Consider the following 19,908-nt stretch of genomic DNA (forward strand, 5'->3'; position numbering starts at 1 on the left):
TGGTATTTAATCATTGCTGCTTTAATGCCCTAGGAAAAATATTCAAGTGAAACTAGATATACCTCATGATACTGGCACGTGGCCTGGATTTGTGCCCAAAGAAGCCCTCCCTTGGAAACTACTTGAGACTACTTCTGTGGAGCCAAAAGTTATGCTGAAGAGGAGGAATGATGGCAATATAGAGTTAGATTAGTTAGATTTCTAAATAGGATGCCTTAAAGATTGGTTTGGGTTCTGTTTTATTAAATGTGTTCACAGGAATAAATGAAATTGCTGCTTGCAACGTATCCCAATGCTTCAGTGAAGGCTCTAAGAAATACAGAATTGTGGGCAAGTCATAAAAGAGATTCTGCTTGATAAGGTTTGGACTGATGCTCTCAGCAAGAATAAGATACTGGAAATAGGAAACCTGGAAAGTATTTGAGGAGGAAGAGAAAAAGGCAGATTTACATGCATTTACAATGAAATACAGCAATAATATTTACTGGGGAATTATGTCACAGAGCATTTGAGAATACTTCCTCTTTCAAATACTGATGGGTGTAAAACTTCTACAGTGCTGCAGAATGAGGTGAGCCCATTGAGTAGTGTGTTTGTTTACTGTGAATTTACTGGGAATTTTTTTAGAATTTTGGAAGAAAGGGTTGGGAACCTCGAGGAACTGGTGAAAGAAAGATATTTAGACTTCTTTGTTTTAGAGTGACTTCTTAAAAGATGATTATGAGAAGATGGCTTAACTATATTCAAGGAGCTGCTTGTGGGAGTAGAGAAGTAATGAGATAAACTTTAGCAAAGGGCAATTTACTGGGAGTGGTAAGAAGCAATCCTGGTGAATGACACGGAAAAACCTCCCAAGGACAAATAGTGAGAGCTTAATTGTTTAAGTAATTTGCAGCAAACTAGAGAGCTCTTGAATGCGGATCTCATCTTAGGTGATTTAAGGACATGATAGAATATGCATGGTGTTTGGATTATGTGGTCTTGATGACCCTATCTTTTCAGTCTAATTTCTAGGAATGAAGATACACGTATGTTCTTCTTTCCCAAAATAAAGAATATGAAACCAAAGAAGCAGCCTGAAACTAGGTAGTGGCCCAAGTCATTTGGGATCAGTAGATGCTATACTTGAGTGCAAAGGTAAAAACAGAGAGACCAGAGAAACCACAGAAGGGGCAGATGTTATTAGAAATGGAGCTGTTGGCCCAATATCCAGTGGTTAGGGACACAGCTGAGCAAAATCACTAAAATAAACCAGGCGAATATGTAGCTCCAGTAAAGTGAGCATAAATTGTATCCAAGTAAGACTTACAGACCCTTCTGAAGCCATTTTCCAGTACAGTTAATCCTGGCAGTTTCACATAGTTAGCACCCATATTTAATAATTACAAATCATATTAAAAGGTGCATTAGGATATAGTCTACCAAAGAGCTTGCCGTGTGGCACTGATTCTCAACATTTTAGACTTGCAATCAAGCATATACCTGCCAAATCGGTTAGTAGTGACCTATGAGAATATGAAACATCACAAGTTCTTGTGGGTTGTGAAGCAGAAAAACAGAGTGATCTGTGAACCCTGTCAAGCACGGGACGTGCAATGTGGGGAGGGCAGGTGGAGTGAGAGGCTCTGAAATTCTGTGCATGCCTCTTTTTTCTTACCCCTGGTTTGTATCATTTAAGACTGGAGTGAGGGAGAGGAAGTACTATTTTAATTCTCCAGCCTCTTCCCCATTCAGAGACATCTTCCATTCCTCTATCATGTGGTCCTTCAATGTGAGGGGAACCAGCATTTCCTTCTTCCATCCTGACAGTTGTACCTGAAGGAGACTGCTCTTCAGCTCTTCTCCTAGGTCGGGAGCCTGTTGCTGTCTCTCTGCTTCTGAATGGGGTGTGCTACTGCTCACTGGGGAGGGGAACAGCAAAGGACTGCCAAGGACTGTTGTTGACCACACAGTTTTCCTGAGTTTGGCACTGATCTTCTGTTCTCCCACTTCTTTCATTCTTTATTTATTGGCAGTGGTGGTCCATTTGTCTCCTGTAGAATGACTGGTGGCTTTCCCTGTAATATGACTCATCACCTAGGGAATTCCCTAAGCTGTGAGTGAGTCAAGATAGCAGGAAAACTGTTTGCCTGCTTACTTGAACAAGGGAGCTTGGCCATGGCGTAGTAGAGAAGCAATTAGTTTTAATTGTGGCTGGGTTCATCCTGTCCTTTCCTAAAAGCAGGATATGTAGCAGGGATACATCACTGATGAGTTCTTTTTTCTTTATTTTCACCCTGAAATATGTTCCTCCTGATTTATTTATTTATTTTTCCTTTCCTTTCTGTCTGTATTGTAAGGCGGCTGATCTGAGACGCATTCCAGGGTGGAGTAAAGCTGACAGATTTGAATTTGCCAGTATTGTAGTGAAAAGCAGCTTGCCTAAAGAAACAAGGCAAACTGGCATAAGTAGTGTTTAGCATTTCAGCTAGACCTGGCTGATTTAACCCAGCATTTATTATTCTTCCTATATGCAAGTTAATAGTTGTATGATTTACAACTGTCAATTAGTATTTTTTGAATGCAGCCATGGGATATTAAAACAAAAACAAAGAGCTTCAGTCCCCAATGGCTATGTCTAGGAAAAATGAATTATAGTTGAGCTGTCATCAGAATACCACACACGTGAGCGTGGGTTAGCTGAGGTTCTAGGTGTTTGCGATGCCAGCTAACGTCAGTTAGATTTGGGGTGCCTAGCTACTCAACATTTTTGAAAGTGAGGTGCTTGCTGCATCTACTGACTTGCATTGGCTCATCCTACTGATCCTTCTCTCAGCATCTTTTCCCTGCCCCATTCAAGCTAAGCTTTTCTTGTCATTCACTGCTGATTATTAAACATGGGCAGATTTTACTACCCTATAGAACAGTAAGTTCTATTAAAAATACAAAATCAGTTTTGCTTCTTAATACATTTTTCCCCTGTAGCGATTTGGATATTATTTTTATTCAAGCTTGGAATTGTCAGAAAGCTCAGATTGTGGGCTTTGCTAGCACAAAATGTAGGTGGTTGCAGATATGTCGGCATTGATACAACACTTGGGTGTTGTTTTTTTGACTAAATTAATGTCAGCAGACTTGGATTGTTCTTGTTTCTCCGTATCTCTTTAATAAAGTGGCTCATCTTAGTGGCCTTTTGTTGTTTCTTCACAAGCTATTCATAAAAACTTTTATTTTCTCATAGTTTGGCAAGTGTGAAGCTTGGAGTTAAATTCTGCTCCTACTGAGGTCAAAGGGGAAAAAGTCCAAGTAAGCTTAGGACTGTAGAGCAAACCCTCTTGTAGGTTGTTTCCGTATTTCTCAGAACATGATTCTTCCTTCATTTTGGATGCTCAAAGTTTTCTCCAAGTGATCATTATCTTTGATCTAACTTCTTTGATGCTTGAAGATGCTTTTAAGAAGAGGATGGTGCTAGCCCCTACAAACTTGTTCCTTGCTGCCCAGGATCCTGGCTGTGGGGTATGCCAACTTGAAAAAAGGGGAGACTTCAAATCCTATTAGTGTTTTTTTGTTTGTTTGTTTTGTTCTTCCTGTTTACACACACATCCTACTAATTACAATGAAGAAGATAGGCAGCAGCACTGGCAAATACACCTATTAAATGCACTTGCTGGAAATGTTTATTCTGTTCATGAAAAATATGCCGAGAATGTTGCCAGGATAGCAGTGTTCAGTCTATATGACGCTAAATAGAGAGTGGTACAGAGACAGCAGGGAGTATCTGGGGATATCTTCCCAGAGGAAGCTGTTATGTGCAGTGTTACTGATGCACTTTTGTACAACTGTGATCCCTGGGCACAGACTCTAAATGAACATCAGTAGATGAGTAAAGTTGAGGGAAGGGGCATATTCCAAAGCAGAGAATTTGTCCTGGCTTTCCCTTTAATTCAGTGGATCTCTCCTTCTGCTTTTAATTGATGATTGTAAAGTTGAGAACAAGTGATGTAAATTGTAATATTTCAATATCATTTAAATCTGCTGAGAACTCTTCCATATTCTTGCACTAAAAAGAATGAGAGTTGTAAGACAATTCTTTTCTTCAACAAACAAATGCTGACAAGTAGATACCAAGCAGATATATTGGTTGTTCCCGTGTCACAGAATCACACACACAGAACCACAGAATAGTTGAGGTTGGAAGGGCCCTCTGCAGCTCATCTAGTCCAATCCCCCTGCTCAAGCAGGGTCACCTAGAACACATTGCACAGGATCACCTCCAGGCGGGTTTTGAATAGCTCCAGCGAAGGAGACTCCACTACCTCTCTGGGCAACCTGGTCCAGTGCTCAGTCACCCTCTCCGGAAAGAAGCTTGTCCTCAGGTCCAGATGGAACTTCCTGGCTTCCAGTTTCTGCCCGTTGCTTCTTGTCCTGTCACTGGCCACCACAGAGACGAGCCTGGCCCCCATCCTCGCGACAGCCTCCCTCCAGATACTTGGACACGTTGATGAGATCGCCGCTCAGTCGTCTCTTCTCCAGGCTCATCAGGCCCAGCTCTCGCAGCCTTTCTGCAGAGGAGAGATGCTCCAGTCCCCCCCTCCCCCCATCCTCTTTGTAGCCCTCCACTGAACTCGCTCCAGTAGTGTCGTGTCTCTCTCTCTCTCTCGTACTGGGGAGCCCAGAATTGGAGCCACTACTCCACATGTGGCCACACCAGGGCTGAGGAGATGGGGAGGAGCACCGCCCTCCACCTGCTGGCAACACTCTTCCTCAGGCACCCCAGGATCCCCTTGGCCTTCTCGGCCACAAGGCCACATTGCTGCCTCATGCTTCACTTGTTGTCCTCCAGCACTCCCAGCTCCTTCTCTGCAGAGCTGCTTTCCAGCAGGTCAGCCCCCCCACTCTCTCTCCCTCCCTCCCTCCCTCCCCCAAGCCTGTCCTGCTGCTTGTGGGGGGTGTGGGTCTTCCTCCCTAGGTGCAGCACCTTACCCTTGCCTTTGTTGAACTGCAGCAGGTTCCTCTCCGCCCAGCTCGCCAGCCTGCCCAGGTGCCTCGGCATGGCAGCGCAGCCTCCTGGTGTGTCAGCCACTCTGCTCACCTTTGGAGCATCAGCAAACTTGCTGAGGGGGCACTCTGTGCCTTCCTCCAGCTCCTCGAGGAAGACATTGAACAAGACTGGAGCCAGCACTGACCCCTGCGGCACACCGCCAGCTACAGGCCTCCAACTAGACTCTGCGCCACTCACCACCACCCTCCGAGCTCTGCCAGCCAGCCAGTTCTCCATCCACCTCACTGCACACTCATCTCAGCCACACTTCCTCAGTTCACCTGGGAGGATGTGATGGCAGGCAGCGTCCAAAGCCTCGCTGAAGTCCAGGGAGACAACAGCCACTGCTCTGCCCTCACCTACCCAGCCAGTCCTTCCAGCACAGAAGGCTAGCACATTGCTCAAGCATCACTTCCCTTTGCTGAAGCCATGCTCACTACTCCTGCTCACCTTCTTGTCCTCCTCATGCTTGGCGAGGACCTCCAGCAGGAGTTGTTCCATCACCTTTCCAGCGATGCAGGTGAGGCTGACAGGCCTGGCGGTTCCTGCCTCCTCCTTCTTGCCCTTTGGGAAGACTGGCGTGACGCTGGCTTTCTTCCAGGCCTCAGGCACCGCTCCTGTTCTCCAGGACCTTGCCACGATGATGGAGAGCGGCCTAGCAATAACATCCGCCAGCTCCCGCAGCACTCGGAGCTGTGTGGGGGGGTGCATCCCAGCGGGGCCCATGGGTTTGTGGCTGTCAGGTTTGCACAAACGAGCTCTAACCCCATCCTCCTGCACCAAGGGAGAGTCTTCCTTTCTCCAGACGTTCTCTCTTGTCCCCAGGCTCTGGAATTCCCAAGGGCTGGCCTTAGCAGCAAAGACCCAGGCAAAGGCGGCATTCAGCAACTCTGCCTTCTCTAGAGCCTTCGTTACCAGGGCACCTGCCCCACTCAGCCGTGGGCCCACTTTTTCCCTAGGCTTCCTTTTGCCAGCGAGGTAGTTGAAGAACCCCTTCTTCGTCTCCTTGACATCCCTTGCCAGATTTAATTCCAAAGGGGCCTTAGCCTTCCTTGTCGCATCCCTGCACACGCTGACAACGCCCCTACGTTCCTCCCAAGTGGCCTGTCCCCTTTGCCACATTCTGGATACCTCCTTCTTCTCTGTGTGTATGTCTCAAGCAAAGAATAATAAGTAGTCTTCCAGAAAATGTATTCAGCCTTGCAAAGCGTAGCTTTTTGCTTGAAGATAGCAGTGGCATAGCTAGCCAGCCCTCCACCGGCTAATGTTGAGAATTTTACCTGGTGTCACCCTGTGTACTGTATATTTGTCTGTGATCTCCTTTGAATGGAGGCAAATGAATGTTGCCAACTTTCCCTGTATTTGTTGTGTTTTCTGAGATGCTTACTTTCTCTCATGTTGTTGTTAGATGGAGGAAAAAGTTTTAATCCTTGCAGTTACAGAAAAATACTTGGAAACTTGAACCCTTTATAATCAAAACCCCCAAAACTAAGAATTTTAAAAAGCAATATTCCTTTTAAAAAATATTTCTGAATTTTGAGACCTCAGTTAATGGCTTTGATTGCCTGGGATTATCAATACTGCTATTGCCCAACAGCAGATGATACTTAAATGTTGGACCCTATGTGGTGTGTTGTGTGCAGCATTGTCCTACAGGAAAATAACTATTTTGAAGAGAGTAGCAAATGTGATCTTCTGCGTTAATAGTAAGATTTTGAGAGCTGAGTTTCCCTCAGGAGGGAAGAGGAGCCTTGTAGAAAACTCTGATAAGAGGCTTTTGAAATTGCAGGGACTAGACTGCAAGTCTGGGAAGTTCAAGAGTGGAAGGGGTAGGAGATGTTAAACATGTCTGAAGATTGTACAGGACTCAGAGCTATTTCTACCCAATGTAAGAAGTATTCAGAGTAGGAGCTGAAGGAGATGAATTTAGGCATGGAACACATACTCAGAAAACATCTTGATGTGTTTCTGTAGCCTGAGGAAAGGGGCTTTATGACAAAATAGTAGGGAGGAATAAGCTAAGTTGGAGATGGGCCAGTGTATTGGGCCAGCTGGCCAGTCTATTCTTGTAACTATTGATACAGTCTTGTGACTTTCGCTGTTCCATTTCCAAGGGTGTGTTTTCGCTGGCATTTACAGTTTAACCTGGATGGGCATATATGTAATTTTTGTCCTTTGGGTTTTGAAGGTCAGCTTATACTCCAAAATGTATTTTGGGTATTTGTGTCAGTAGGCAGCGTTGTAGTGCCGGATCTAACCTAATCACATTAGTTCTGTAATGGTGACATTGTAAAAAGACTGTTGTGGTGCAGTCACCTTATCCTGGGGGAGCTGAGTAAGAAATATGCCAAGCCGCAAGAGGCTTTTGAACCTTTCCCTTCTCAAATCTGGTGGCTTAGTCTCATGACTCTGGCACTGCATCTCATTTAATTTTCTTCTCTGTGGAAAATGGAAGATTGTAAAGGAGATCTTAAAAGTAGGTGTGAAATTTTTATGTCAAAATTAAAGACCTCACTGATACCACCAGTGCTTTATCCCCATGTTGAGCTGTCTGTGACTTTGTTGTAAATACAGTTCCTAGATGTTACATTAATACATATAATAATCTTTAAAATATAGATTTGTTCCCTTAGTCATAACTGGTCATGATAGATCTATCCTCAAAAATTTCTGGCAGCTGCTGCACTGTCTCCTCCCAGGAAAGAGACTTTACCTACAATTCTTGCAGGCATCACTCGCAGTAGGTATATTCATGCCACTTGGAAAAGGTAGCCCTATTTTGGATGCTCCTTTGTTCATATGGAAATTGTCTCCCTATGAGCCTCTCTCTTCCACATTGTGTATTGAATAGGTGTCCATCTCTGTTACGGAGGTACTCTGAGATCTTCCCATCCTGGAAAGGCAATTTTCTATGTTCTGGACTTTTATCTCTTTCCTCTGTCTCACTGCTTGCTTCTGGTGTTTTTTGCTAGTGATTGTTATGGGTAAATTGTGCAGGAGAGTGGTGTGGCCAGAGACCTTGCTGTCCGTTTCACACTGCACGCTGAATCTTGTGAAAGGTTCTGGAGGGGAGATGGATTTGTATACGTGCAGTGATAGATAGGCAAGCAAGCACCGCCTAGCAAACTTCAGGACGCTTTGTAAGAATGAAGTCACATCCCCTCTTTTCCCTGCAAGGGAAGAACATTTCCCAGATTGTAAGAATTCAAACTCTGAAACGGGAAGAGCTCCATTTAAGGCGTTTAAGCTGGATGAGGATTGATGAAGTTTGATCCCAAGTTCCAATTATTGATTTCTGTCAAGTACAGGAAGTGCTTAGGGAAAGGCATACTTAATAGGAAACTGTAAGCCGCAGTCAGTGGTGATGACCCAACCTGAGACAGACACCGTGTGGGACAGGCTTATGAGGAAAAAGGAGAATGTGGGGGATCACGTGGGGGATGCCTTAATGGGGATGAACCCCTTACATTAGTGCTGTGTCATTTTAGAGGAAGAGATGGTATTTTAGGAACCAGCAGGTATGTAAGGGTCACTAGCTGTATGGTTAAGCATGCTGATCAGAATGTTACTTTTGGTCACCTGAATTTGACAAATGTGGTTATTTTAAAATGTTGTTGCATTTTTTTTTTTTTTTTAGTTCACTTCAGTATAACAACGCTTCCTTTGGCATCTGTAAGAAATACAGAGAGCTTCAATAACCCTAAAAAATAATTTCAGAAGGAGAAGAAACACAAGCATACAGACAAGGTACAAAGCATGGTTCTGTCTGATACAAGGAGACATGGGAAGATGTATAGTGCTATACAGAAGTACTTGCGGTTGTCATGCTGTCTTGTAGGAGAGAGAAGACTGTTCTAGAGGACACTTCTGGTTGAAATAATTTAAGGGTTATTCAGACATTGTCCTGTGACTGCCTGGGCAACACTGATGCCTCTCAGGACTTACCTTTGAGGTGCCCCTGTTCTCCTTTCAGGGCTCCTGAGCCAGCCTACAGTGCCCATGCTGCCCCCTCCAGACAGACATCTTTGGATACATGGACAAGGCTACCTGGCTGTGTGGTCAGAGAGAACGGAAGCCAGGGCACCTGGAAAGCACCTCTTTGGTGAGGCAGCACAGGCAAGCAGGGGAACAGAAAATAACCACCAAGGGAATATTGCTGATTGAACTGCCATTGCACAAAGCATGTTTTGCTTCAGTTTTCCAGATGGGTTTTCCTAACCAGTTCTAGCAGATGACTTGTGAAAGCTGGCAGTCCTGGACTACTGCTTCTCAGCAGGACAGCAGGTTGGGGCTGGGAAATTCCCTGGGAACATGGTGGCATTTCATCCTGTTCTCCGGGAGCATGTGATCAGGAGGACCAGCATGGCAGCACATGGTGCTGGATTTCTACAAAAGAGCTAAGGGCCTTGTGCTTTAGAGACTGCTGCAACCATCTACAGAGGTAGGACTTGGAATGCCCCTTTCTTTTGGGTTCTCTGTAGTGCTAAGCAGTGAAGATAAGTCTGGTCCCTGGGCTTTGGACAGGTTTATTCTTTTGGGTGGTTTATCATACTGTAAGACTCCAGAGTTAAGGCAGAAGTTGGGGAGACCAGCTGAAAGTAGGGAGCTCATAGATGTGAAACAGTGGTGAGATGGGTTTAATTTGTCATACCTGTGTCATGTCAGGCCACAAGTACCTCCCTGTCTCATGCAGAGGGGAAAGATAACAAATGACTTGGGCTGGCAGGGCTTCTTTCTGCTAATGCCTGTTTACAGACATCACCAGTGAAGCCTGCTCTCTAGTGGTCTGTCAAAATGAAAAGAAACTATTGGCACTTTGGGGACCTGATTTCAGCATGCTGTTTTGGCCTCTCATCTCCTGCTTTACAGGAATAACAAGTAGTGCTCTGAACTGCAGGAAATAAAGTGGGGATGAAGAGGAGGTTTTGGGGCTATATGGTTGGGGATGCATGAGTGAGTCTGCAGCTTCTGTGGATCCAGGGATACGAATTTGTGGGGAGGGCTTACAGAAGGTTAGTGTGTTAGGCTGTGTGGGTGCAAATATGCCTCAGGTGTCTGAGTGATACTGTGAGCTTTACAGCAAATCCTGCATGTGGATTTGGGTAGTGGGGAGTAGGCGATTCTCTCCTGGGGTGTTGGCATGGTGTGGGTGGTGTCCCTTCCAATAACATCTACCTATAGCCCTTTTCCTTAGGCTATAGCTCTTCACAGTTTGTGTTTGCTTGTATGCCTTCTGAGGCTAATGACAGGCATGGTAGGTTGTTGGATTAAACTAAGTCTCCTAGGTTTAGCTGGAATCTTGTCTCACTGTAGCATTTTTCTTCTCCTTTGCTCTTTTCTCTAAGCCTTCCTCTACAGACAGCTAATTTATCCCTTCCCCCACATCCTGTCATACCCCAGAGAGCATGTCACAAGGAATTAACGGCTGAAAAGGCCTGGGAGAGGCTGCTCCTTTGGAACAGTCTCTCCTTTCTGTGACCGGGGTGGCCCCCTCTGTGTGCCCCTTTTGTGTCCTGTCCAAATCCCCTCCCCCTTGGCCATTCAGTGAGTGCCAGATGATAGACCAGTGGCCCAACTTCTTTCCGATCTCTGCTCCAGCAGTGCTGTGTCTGATGCCATCCGCTGCAGGGAGAGGGGGGTTCCCGCACACAGCCAAGGCTCCAGGACATTCCTGAATCGCTGCTGCAGCGTTCGCTCCCTCCTGTTTCTCAGTGGCGGGAGGGAGAAGGTTTCTGTGCTGCTGCGCATGCTGGTGGAGAGCTTTCTGTGCTCCCATCTCTGTGCAGCTCTCCCCATGATTCTGACAGCATCACCGCTCTTGTTCTCAGTCTTCCTTCCCACAATTCACATACAATCTCCTCAGAATAGGGATGATGTCACTTCCTTCTAGAGTGTGTCGGGGGTGTGGAAGGGGGGAAGTCACGACCCCTGGCTCACTCTGAACAACCCCAGTTGATTAAGTGAGGTTGCTGTCTTGGAGGGAAGGAGTTGCTCTGAAGATAATGCTTGGCTTTGTCAGCAGACAGTCACCAAGCTGTCCTTTCCTTTTCTGACTGGGATTTTCAATGGCTGCAAGAAGAGTTTACTCTTCCCTCCTTCGCTTGTGATGTCTCTCTCCTTGGATATGTACTTTTCCTGACACACCTTTATGGGAGAAAAGATTGTTCATCAGCTGGACCGCATGTCATGTAAGATTTCTGCTTCCCATAGATCTCACTCTGATCTGAGGGTCAGGGGTCTGGACTCGTTGTGTTCAGAGCTTGTGCCTGGATTTAATTCCCCCTAATTTGGGTGTTGGGAGCTTGGGGCTTCTTGCACCAGGGTTCAGGTTTCAAGGACGTGGGAATTTTTCACTCTTGTGTGCAGTAATTTTAGGGGCAGCGTTAAGAGGTTCCTTGCTGTTGCAAAATTAGGGTCAGTGTTCTCAGGGCTGTTGGCACTCTGACCTTGGACTTTTTCTCCCTGTTCCTTTATTAGAGGCTGTCTTCGTGCTTCTTAAAATATAACTATTGGGATCTTGTACCCTGGGATGAAGCCAAAGAGTCCTCACACTGAAAGCATTAACTTTTTTTTTTTTTTGGGGGGGGGGGAAGGGGGAGGGAATGGTTTATAGTCATAGACCTTCTGTCATCTTTCTTATTTCCAAACTGGGGGCAAGGCCCCTGACATATCCTGGTTTACATTTTGGATTGATGACCCTTGAAAATTAATTAGAACTCTTTCTGGTGTGTACTGGGAGCCTGGTAAGAAGATGGCTAGGAGTGACAGTACCACGATGAGTATTTCTCATGTTTGACAGTGAATGACAGGCTATTCTGCTCTGTCCCCATCTGTTGCTCTGGATAAGGAATTTACTTTAGATGTTCATTCTTCTTGCAAATACCCTGCTTCTTGATCTGGCAGAAGGTAGTAAAAGCATACAGAACATAACTGCTAGCATTTCTAGAGGTAGAAGAGTTGTGGAAAGTGCACTGATGGGATTCTGCCATAAGCCAAGGGATGGTGGGAATTGTGCACTGAGATTTAGGGTAGACTGAGAGGCTCTGTAGCAGCCAGAAGCTAAGTAAATGTGTGTGCTGAAAAGTATGTCCACGTACGCTGAGGATTAACAGTATTCAAGATATAAGTGCTACCATACAGGCAGTACATGATCGGCAGCCGGGTTATTCGTGGTGAGGCTAGCAGTAATCGCCAGATGGCCGGAGGAGAGTTTGAAGGTAAAGCTGCAACATACTGAATGCTCTGATTATTATGTACTAAGGAAGTGTGAATCCAAATGCTGTTGCAGTTTCACGTTTTGCTTTGTTTGTGGAATATAGTGTTTCCTTTACTGAAATGAGTAACAGACTGGAAGTGTATTGGGATATTAACCGTGGAGCCTCCTGAGAAGTGTGAAAGATTTCTGCAGTTATTCAGTGCTGGGTGGCGGAACTGTGTAGGGAGATCTCGTCCACCTGAGCTAGAGCTCAGCTGGGTGTCAGTATAGGAGGGAGAGTCACTTGCATGTTCTGTGGTGTTGTGCACAGTAGGTAACCTGTTGGGATAACCAAATCTAATTGGCGAACAGGTTTTGGTGGAATGGGGCAGCTTCTGTTACTGCAGCTGTTTTGTGCTGTGATACAGTCTATGTGGTCTGTCATGAAACAAACATATGACTTTGAAGGCACAAACTGGTTTAAATGTGATCATATCACTCCTCGGAGCATTAGAATTTAGTACATAATATGCAAGTTACAGTTGTTTTTATGTGGTGCGTGAGGTACAAAAGATGATATCCCCTCTGAAACGTTGATGGAAATCCTGATTACATCACAAGTAACAAATGTGGATGTTTTCATTTTTGCCTCTGTGATCCTAACAGCAAATTACAGATCAGGATGAAGAGTGGTTATTACTTCAGAGATGCAACTTGGGAATGGTGTGGTTGGTGCAAGTCATGACTGGAGTACCATGGCAGCAGGATGTGAATGTGAAGGATGGGGAAGCTGGAATAGGAAGAAATGCAGTAATTTGGAGCTGAGATGATTGGGGAAACTCTATTGATGTTCCGGCTCTTGGCACTCTCTAGATGGTGGCTCAGAACGAGGGACACGGGCCAATGTGTGGTGTCCCCTGCTCTGTGGTAGCACAGGAGGGTGCAGGTCAGCACAGAAGTGTTGTGGCTGGTTTTAGGATGCTAATGCATATTTTGGCATACCTGGCCAAGTGAGGGAAGGCGCTGTTGAGCAACAAGAGAAGAGGCTGGCAGCAGGTGCACTTGTGGGAGAACATGGTAATAGGAGTTTGTTCAGCGTTCAGGCTGGTATAACCTGTCGAATGCACTCAACACTAAGTGGTTACCAACACAGAGCCCTAACAGGATTCCAAGTCAGCTTGTGAAGTGGAGCTGGGTGATTGTTAGTTGTGTTCAGTGTGGGTTATGTACCTTTTCCACCTAATACTTCCCACTCTTTAAACTCCTTAAACTCTTTTACTCTCTTCTTCTTGAGCATACTCTGCCCCCTGGTGCTAGATGAAAGCTCTGCTGTCTGTGGAATAAAATAGGATAGCGCTCAGGTGTGGTCCTTCCACTGGCATGTGGTTGTGGCTGTGAGTGGCTCTCTTGTTGTGGGGGGAGAGATCAGCAGCATCTTTGATTCTGTTGCTTCTTTTCCAGGAGGTGAGTGTCGTGCCTGCTGAACCTCCTCAGACCCGCTAGCCATGCCAGGGATTGTAGTGTTCCGCCGTCGCTGGTCTGTAGGCAGCGATGACCTCGTTTTGCCAGCCGTCTTCCTTTTCCTCCTTCATACCACCTGGTAAGTGAGAAGAGCAGGTGCTAAAGAGAAAGATGCTTTGAATTGTCTCATGAATTATTTTTTGCTGCTCCTGTTACTTGCAGCTATAAGGCTTCCTGTGCTTATACATGCAGCTGGAGGGCTTGTATGGGACATTTCTGAGAAACACCAGTGTATTCCCAGCTTTTGATTCTTTGGATCTATGCTATTCAAAGTTCTAGTTCCAATTTCAGAGAGAAAGTCTGACTAGAGTTTCCTGAATCCTCCTGTGCTAGCCAGGGTTGTCCACTGTAATTTGGGGCTGTGTTTCTGTACAGGTGCTCAGGGAAAGTGACTGGAGTAGCAGATCCCATGGAGTAGCATGACTCGACAAAGATCAAATTGTTCTGACTTGGGCAGCAAGGCCTCTACATGGCTTGTGGGGAAGATAGTTCCAGAACAAATTAATACAGACTGTAAGCAGCTGAGTTAGCTGTCAGAAAACGTGTGGGACACTGAGGATCTTCAGTAGCTTTGTGAGGAGAACAGGTCAGCTGTTACATGCAGATTTGTTTGGCTTTGGCTTGCTGTTGGTAACAAGCTGGTTTGTCACTGGCAGGTTTGTGATCCTCTCTGTGGTGCTCTTTGGGCTGGTGTACAACCCCAACGAGACCTGCTCGCTTAACCTGGTGGACCACGGCAGAGGCTACCTGGGCATCCTGCTCAGCTGTATGATCGCAGAGGTGGCAATCATCTGGCTCAGCATGCGAGGCAGTATCCTGTACACAGAGCCCCGGGACTCGATGCAGTATGTGCTCTATGTCAGACTGGGTAAGAGGCAGCGGCCTGAGGCCTCCTAATGACTCAGCCTCCACACTGCCATCTGCTATCGCAGAAGACTTCTCTCCCTATCCCCTGACAAACACACAGCTTCTGAAAGACATCCAGATGGCCACTTGTATGTGCTATGCATCTGAATACATCATGTATGCTGCACCCTCTCATTGCTGTAAGACTCTCATACAGTGCCCCAAATATCTTCCTAGCAAACCTTCACCTTATCACCCTCATTGTGATGCAGGTACATCACTTTACCCTAACAAAATATGCTCCCCTTCTGTCTTGCAACAGAGATCTTCTCCCACAATGAGATGTATCCGCACCTCTCCCCCACCTTTTTCCACAAGATTTCCTATGATACAGGCATATGCCTGTGTAAGTCATGGCTGTTCCCACCCTGAGGCATGTGCATGTCCTCACCTGTCACATGTATATTTAAGTCTGCACCCACCTGCCTTGACATGTACTTGACCTCTTGACTCACCCATGTGATGCAAATATCTGTCCACCAACCTACACTTTGATACTCTTCCTCCAGGTGCTGTGAGGTAAATAGATGTACTTCCTGCTCACTCGTTGCATCTTCTCTCCTAGGCTGTACATTTGTCTTGTCCTTCTAAAAACAGTTCCTGTCTTACTCACCCACCTTGAACCTTAAGAACTAGATCAGAAAAAGGATTTTTCATTTCCTTATTTCTCATACGTGGTTTCCCTTTTAGCTTTTCTTCCCTCCTCTCTTTCTCTTCTTCCAGGTACAGAAACATGGTCAGACTTTTTTGTCCTGATGAGGGTCTTGGGGTTTTTTTTGTGGTTTGTGTGTGTGTGTGTATTTTGGGGGGGGGGTGTATTTCTGTGTTTTGTGGGTGTTTTTTTGATTTTTTTTTTTTTTTTGAATCTGAAGAGAAAATCTTTTGGAGGGACAGTCAAGCCCATTCAAAAGAAAGCATCTCATGGCCTATTCTGTTTTTTCTGTATTGTTTTCATGCAGAATTCATTAAAATCTGGGTCCCCTTGCTTGAAAGCTCTATCTGAGAGACAGCCTTTGAGTGCTAAGTGCAATCATTAACATGAAAAGCAAACAAATCTCTCTCTCTCTCTCTCTCTCTCTCTCTCTCCAGTTTTCCAGACATACTGGAGTCTCCCTAGGGAAGCATGTAGAGCCTGACAGTTTGAGTAACACTGTGTTAAAACCAGACCAAATGGGGCAAGGGAAGGAGAGAGAATCCAGAGAGAGCCATTTTCCTACCCAAGTATCATCCTTGTCTGCCTTAAACTATACCTGTGTTCAGGGTCTGTATTTACACTGTATCTTGGGTCTTATAGATACTTTTTTTTTGTGTGTGTGTGTGTGTGGGTGGGTTTTTTTTATTGCAATGGTTTTATCAGCTCTTTTATGATAAACATAGGAATGTGACCCTAGCATAGATAAGGTCCATATGACTATCCCATTTTAAACATGTGCTGTATAATACATATGGATCTAGGGAAATCTTTCCATTGCGAACTGAGAAAGATCTTGTCTGTGCTATTGCTGCTTCTACCTACCTGCAGTAGGTAATCTGAGAGAGGAGACAAGCCTAGTGCAATGTAAAAACGTAGGCTGCACTGGTAAAGAATCGGGTTCAGCCCTGATTCCTTACCCACAGCTGTTGAAAGCTCCATTTGCTACATCATTCCTTGTGCTGGTCTTTCCAGGATGTTGAAAGTCCACAGTAAGCTGCCTGTGGAGGGATAAACTGTGCCAACATACTGAATTGAATAGATGGGAGGATGGATGGTTAGGATCTGCTAGGCTGGAAAATAGGTTCAGTTGTCAGTTTCATGAAAGACTTGCTAATGAGTGAGCTAATTACCTTCTCTGTAACTTATACCCCATTCAACTTTGGGCTTGTAATGCATTGGGAAAGCGAGAAGATGGGCACTTTAAAGCAGTATTTCCAAACTTTTTTTTTCAGTGAGTCACTGTCAACCCTCAGTTTCTTGTTTGTTATCAGGCTAACATGGAGAACTGAGGAGCCAATAAATGTGTCCTTGAGGACTGTGTCCTGTGAACTATTGCTGTAAGGACTGCAAAGGGTGGAGGTGCCATGAAAATTTGCTGAGTGTAGTAAGCAGAATTAATCCTGAATACACACTACCTCCTGTAATTTCACCTCTTGTTTTGAATCAGGCCAGGTGTTTGATGTAGTTAAGATGTAGAAACATGGTGCATCTTGGTACATAGGGGAATCTTTCCACTGTAGTGGGTGGAAGGTATGGCTGTTTGATTCAGACCTCTGATGCAGCCTAGGACACTTGCAGCTCTGTAGGTATGTAGTCCTTGCATCACTTAGGAGTAGGGAATGTGAAGGAGATGTTACATTTTTGGGCTCATTTTCTTGAAGATTACCCTGCAAAGCACTGAGACTCAGTTCTGCAGTAATTAATTCTGTGCAACTGTCCTGCTAGAGTAAAGAACCTGTCACAGGGGAGTATTTAGTTGCCAACTGTTAGCAGTCCGCGCAGTGTTCTTGGGTATCCTCTGCAGAAGATGGGGATAGACAGTTGTTAATCATGAGCGAGGTGCTGCTACTATCCATTGTGTTCCTTTTGTTTCAGCTATCTTGGTGATCGAGTTTGTGTATGCTATTGTGGGCATCGTTTGGCTAACGCAGTACTACACTTCCTGCAATGATATCACTGCAAAGAGTGTAACTTTGGGTATGTATTTGGAATGTGGTTTGTGTGCGTTCCTGTGTATGCACAGAGATCCTCTTGTCCTGGAGAGCTAGTTCATTCATGCGTATGGGGATTGACTGTTGGAAGTGGATTGTAGCTGTAGATGGGATGCTTGTTATCTTGAGATGTTTCTGCTCGGAACAATAATTCTATTCATTTTTATGTGGTGTCTACAATGAGACAAGAATCCTTGTTCCCATGGTAGGGTCTGTCTGGTGAATCTGAAAGACCTGATTCCCCTTCTTTAGTTCACAATGGCTTTACTCTTTTCCTAGAATTCCTTTTGAATCTCAATCAGTCTCCTGGGGGTGCCTGACACTAGTGTTGCAGTTCCCCTAGATACTCAACAAGCACTTAATGGTCTTCTGCATGGGTAATCTCCTAAAACAGCTGGAAAACCTAGCTGTGGTCAGAAGCCTTTCCAGAGGATTTTCTTTTGCTACGGCTGGCTGCAAGAGTATTTGGGGTAGCTTCCTCTATCTGCCCTGCAGCACTAGAGAGGTGGGTGTGATGTGTATGGAGAAGAACAGGAGACGGCACTGTCTTAGGAGCAGAGCACCTGACTTCTCTTTCTTTACAGGAATGGTAGTGTGCAACTGGGTTGTCATCCTGAGTGTCTGCATCACTGTCCTGTGCGTCTTCGACCCAACAGGGAGGACCTTTGTGAAGCTGCGTGCCACAAAGCGAAGACAGCGCAACCTGAGGACATACAACCTGCGGTAAAGCAGCATTTCTGGAAGGGCACCCTGCTTCCTTCAGTTCTTAGCATTCTTCCTGCCTTACTTCAGAGAGCATTCAGTTTCAAGCACTGCTTCTCTTTGCTGTTGAGGGTCATTTTAGAAGAATGCAGTTCAGACTGTCAGGTGCTGCTTGTGGGCATCTGTATTCAAAGTGCAAAGCAACATGAGATCTGGCTGGATCATATGTTAGTCAGTGGACTTGTAAATCCTTATGAGGCCTTTGTGCCACAGTGCTGATCACAACAGCTTGTTTGTCCACCCTGTGGCATTGTATTTTGCCTAGTAACAGTGAGACAGTACTTAGACTTAGCTTAGGTCAAGGCAGCATCTTTTTCCAAAGCCTCTTTCTTCCTTTATTTTTATCTTCTTCAAAATATGACCTTTTGGCCTGAGATGTCTTATATATGGTGTTGGCTAAGAAGCAATTTTTTCTTTTTTGTTGGCAGTTAGATGTTTTAATTAAGAATTGATTGCATCTTGGTGAGCTACCCAGATGAAGATATGAAAGCTTTTTTTTCACCAAGCAAAGCATTTTTCAGAAGTTCCCTTCCCCTCCCCACCCCCCTCCCAGTACTGAGGCAACACAAATGGGGGCTTTGTTTTCTTATGCAGTCTTAACATATGTAGCCGTCTGCAAAGAATGTGGCTTTGTAGGGCTGAGGACATTAAGTTTTGAATGAAGAAATGAGACTATTTAAAAACACTCTGGAAATCATGCATTTCTCCTTGGGAATGTATGTTCAAGGGGCGTTTTGAATACATAGTCCTCCACTGTCTTGAAATGGGATACTTCAGATTGTCTTTGTGAGAGAAAAATCTTCAGATTTTTCTAGGGACAATGAGCAAGTACAGATATGTTTGAAGGAACCTCTTTCTTCTTGCAGAAAGATAAGACACTCTTCTTTACCTTCTGAATATAGCACTAACCCTCATCTTGAATGTTTAGGATTAGCGCCTTGTTAGCCTAATGTGTGCGATTGTTGCATTGTAATCAGGGCATTCCTAGGGAGCTCTGGATGAAGAAGCTGAACTAAGGTACTGTGGATCTCAGACCCCATGGTATGAGAACCAGAACTATTTTGACTCAATTCATTATTTTTTTTTTTTAGAGGAAACTGAGCACCACAGATTGCAAAGTTCATTTTGCCTGAGAGCTTAAAAATAAAACAAAACAAGTCATCTCCTCTGCACAGATTTTTGAGATCCCACTCACTTACTGGAAGTGAGTGGAAGTATTTATCCTTTTGGTCCTGACCAGATTTTTCTTCCAATGATCTTGTGCCTGCTCTTTGTGGATTCCCACTCTAGAAATGGAGTGTTAACAGATGTTAATAACCCAAATGCTGTGGGGTATAATGTGAAATGGAAACACAAAATGTTACTGTGTATTCAGTACTAGGGCAATCATTTCCAGAGGAAATATTTTGAAATTCTCCACCTGTTTCTGGAGCATGATCCTGCAAGATGCTGAGGATCCTATTGAGATCCCTCAGTTTGAATTTATACATGCCTTTTGATGTATAGCAATAATCTGACTTTGTATTACACTTAAAATCTGCGCTATATTTCCTCTGTCTTAACTCATGAAAGAACTTGATTTGTTTGTCACATTCAGAAGACATGTAATTTTGGTGGCTTCCTTTCTGTAGTGCTCCTCTGTAACTACTGGACGCTTACACAGTGGTTTTCCTTTACTAGTGGCATGTTGATGTGTGTGGGCTTCTTATATTCTTTCAGGACTAAAAAAAAAACAAACAAAAAGGCTCAACTTATTTTGCTGGTACTTTTCTAAGAGAGTTGCTTTAAGGTTCATACTAAACATGTGAAAGTTCAGTGT

General features: G+C 44.8%; 1 protein-coding gene across 13 annotated transcripts in view; it reads left to right on the forward strand.

Annotated features, from left to right (window-relative positions):
• Positions 1-19,908, forward strand: part of DAGLA (diacylglycerol lipase alpha) — a 79,542-nt gene that overhangs the window by 19,608 nt on the left and 40,026 nt on the right. For 5 of the 13 annotated variants that reach the window (XM_068944254.1, XM_068944266.1, XM_068944264.1 and 2 more), the window contains 7 exons: positions 8,658-8,767; positions 8,994-9,461; positions 11,043-11,208; positions 13,677-13,815; positions 14,393-14,604; positions 17,212-17,313; positions 17,912-18,050. In XM_068944254.1, coding sequence (XP_068800355.1) covers positions 13,721-13,815; positions 14,393-14,604; positions 17,212-17,313; positions 17,912-18,050 — 548 coding nt within the window. In that variant the 5' untranslated portion in view covers positions 8,658-8,767; positions 8,994-9,461; positions 11,043-11,208; positions 13,677-13,720. Of the gene's footprint in view, positions 1-8,657; positions 8,768-8,993; positions 9,462-11,042; positions 11,209-13,676; positions 13,816-14,392; positions 14,605-15,731; positions 15,904-17,211; positions 17,314-17,911; positions 18,051-19,908 lie in introns of those variants that run through there. The other 8 variants (XM_068944261.1, XM_068944263.1, XM_068944255.1 and 5 more) reach the window with 7 other exon arrangements.

This window comes from Struthio camelus, chromosome 5, assembly GCF_040807025.1.
Source record: "Struthio camelus isolate bStrCam1 chromosome 5, bStrCam1.hap1, whole genome shotgun sequence".
NCBI classification, from domain to species: Eukaryota; Metazoa; Chordata; class Aves; order Struthioniformes; family Struthionidae; genus Struthio; species Struthio camelus.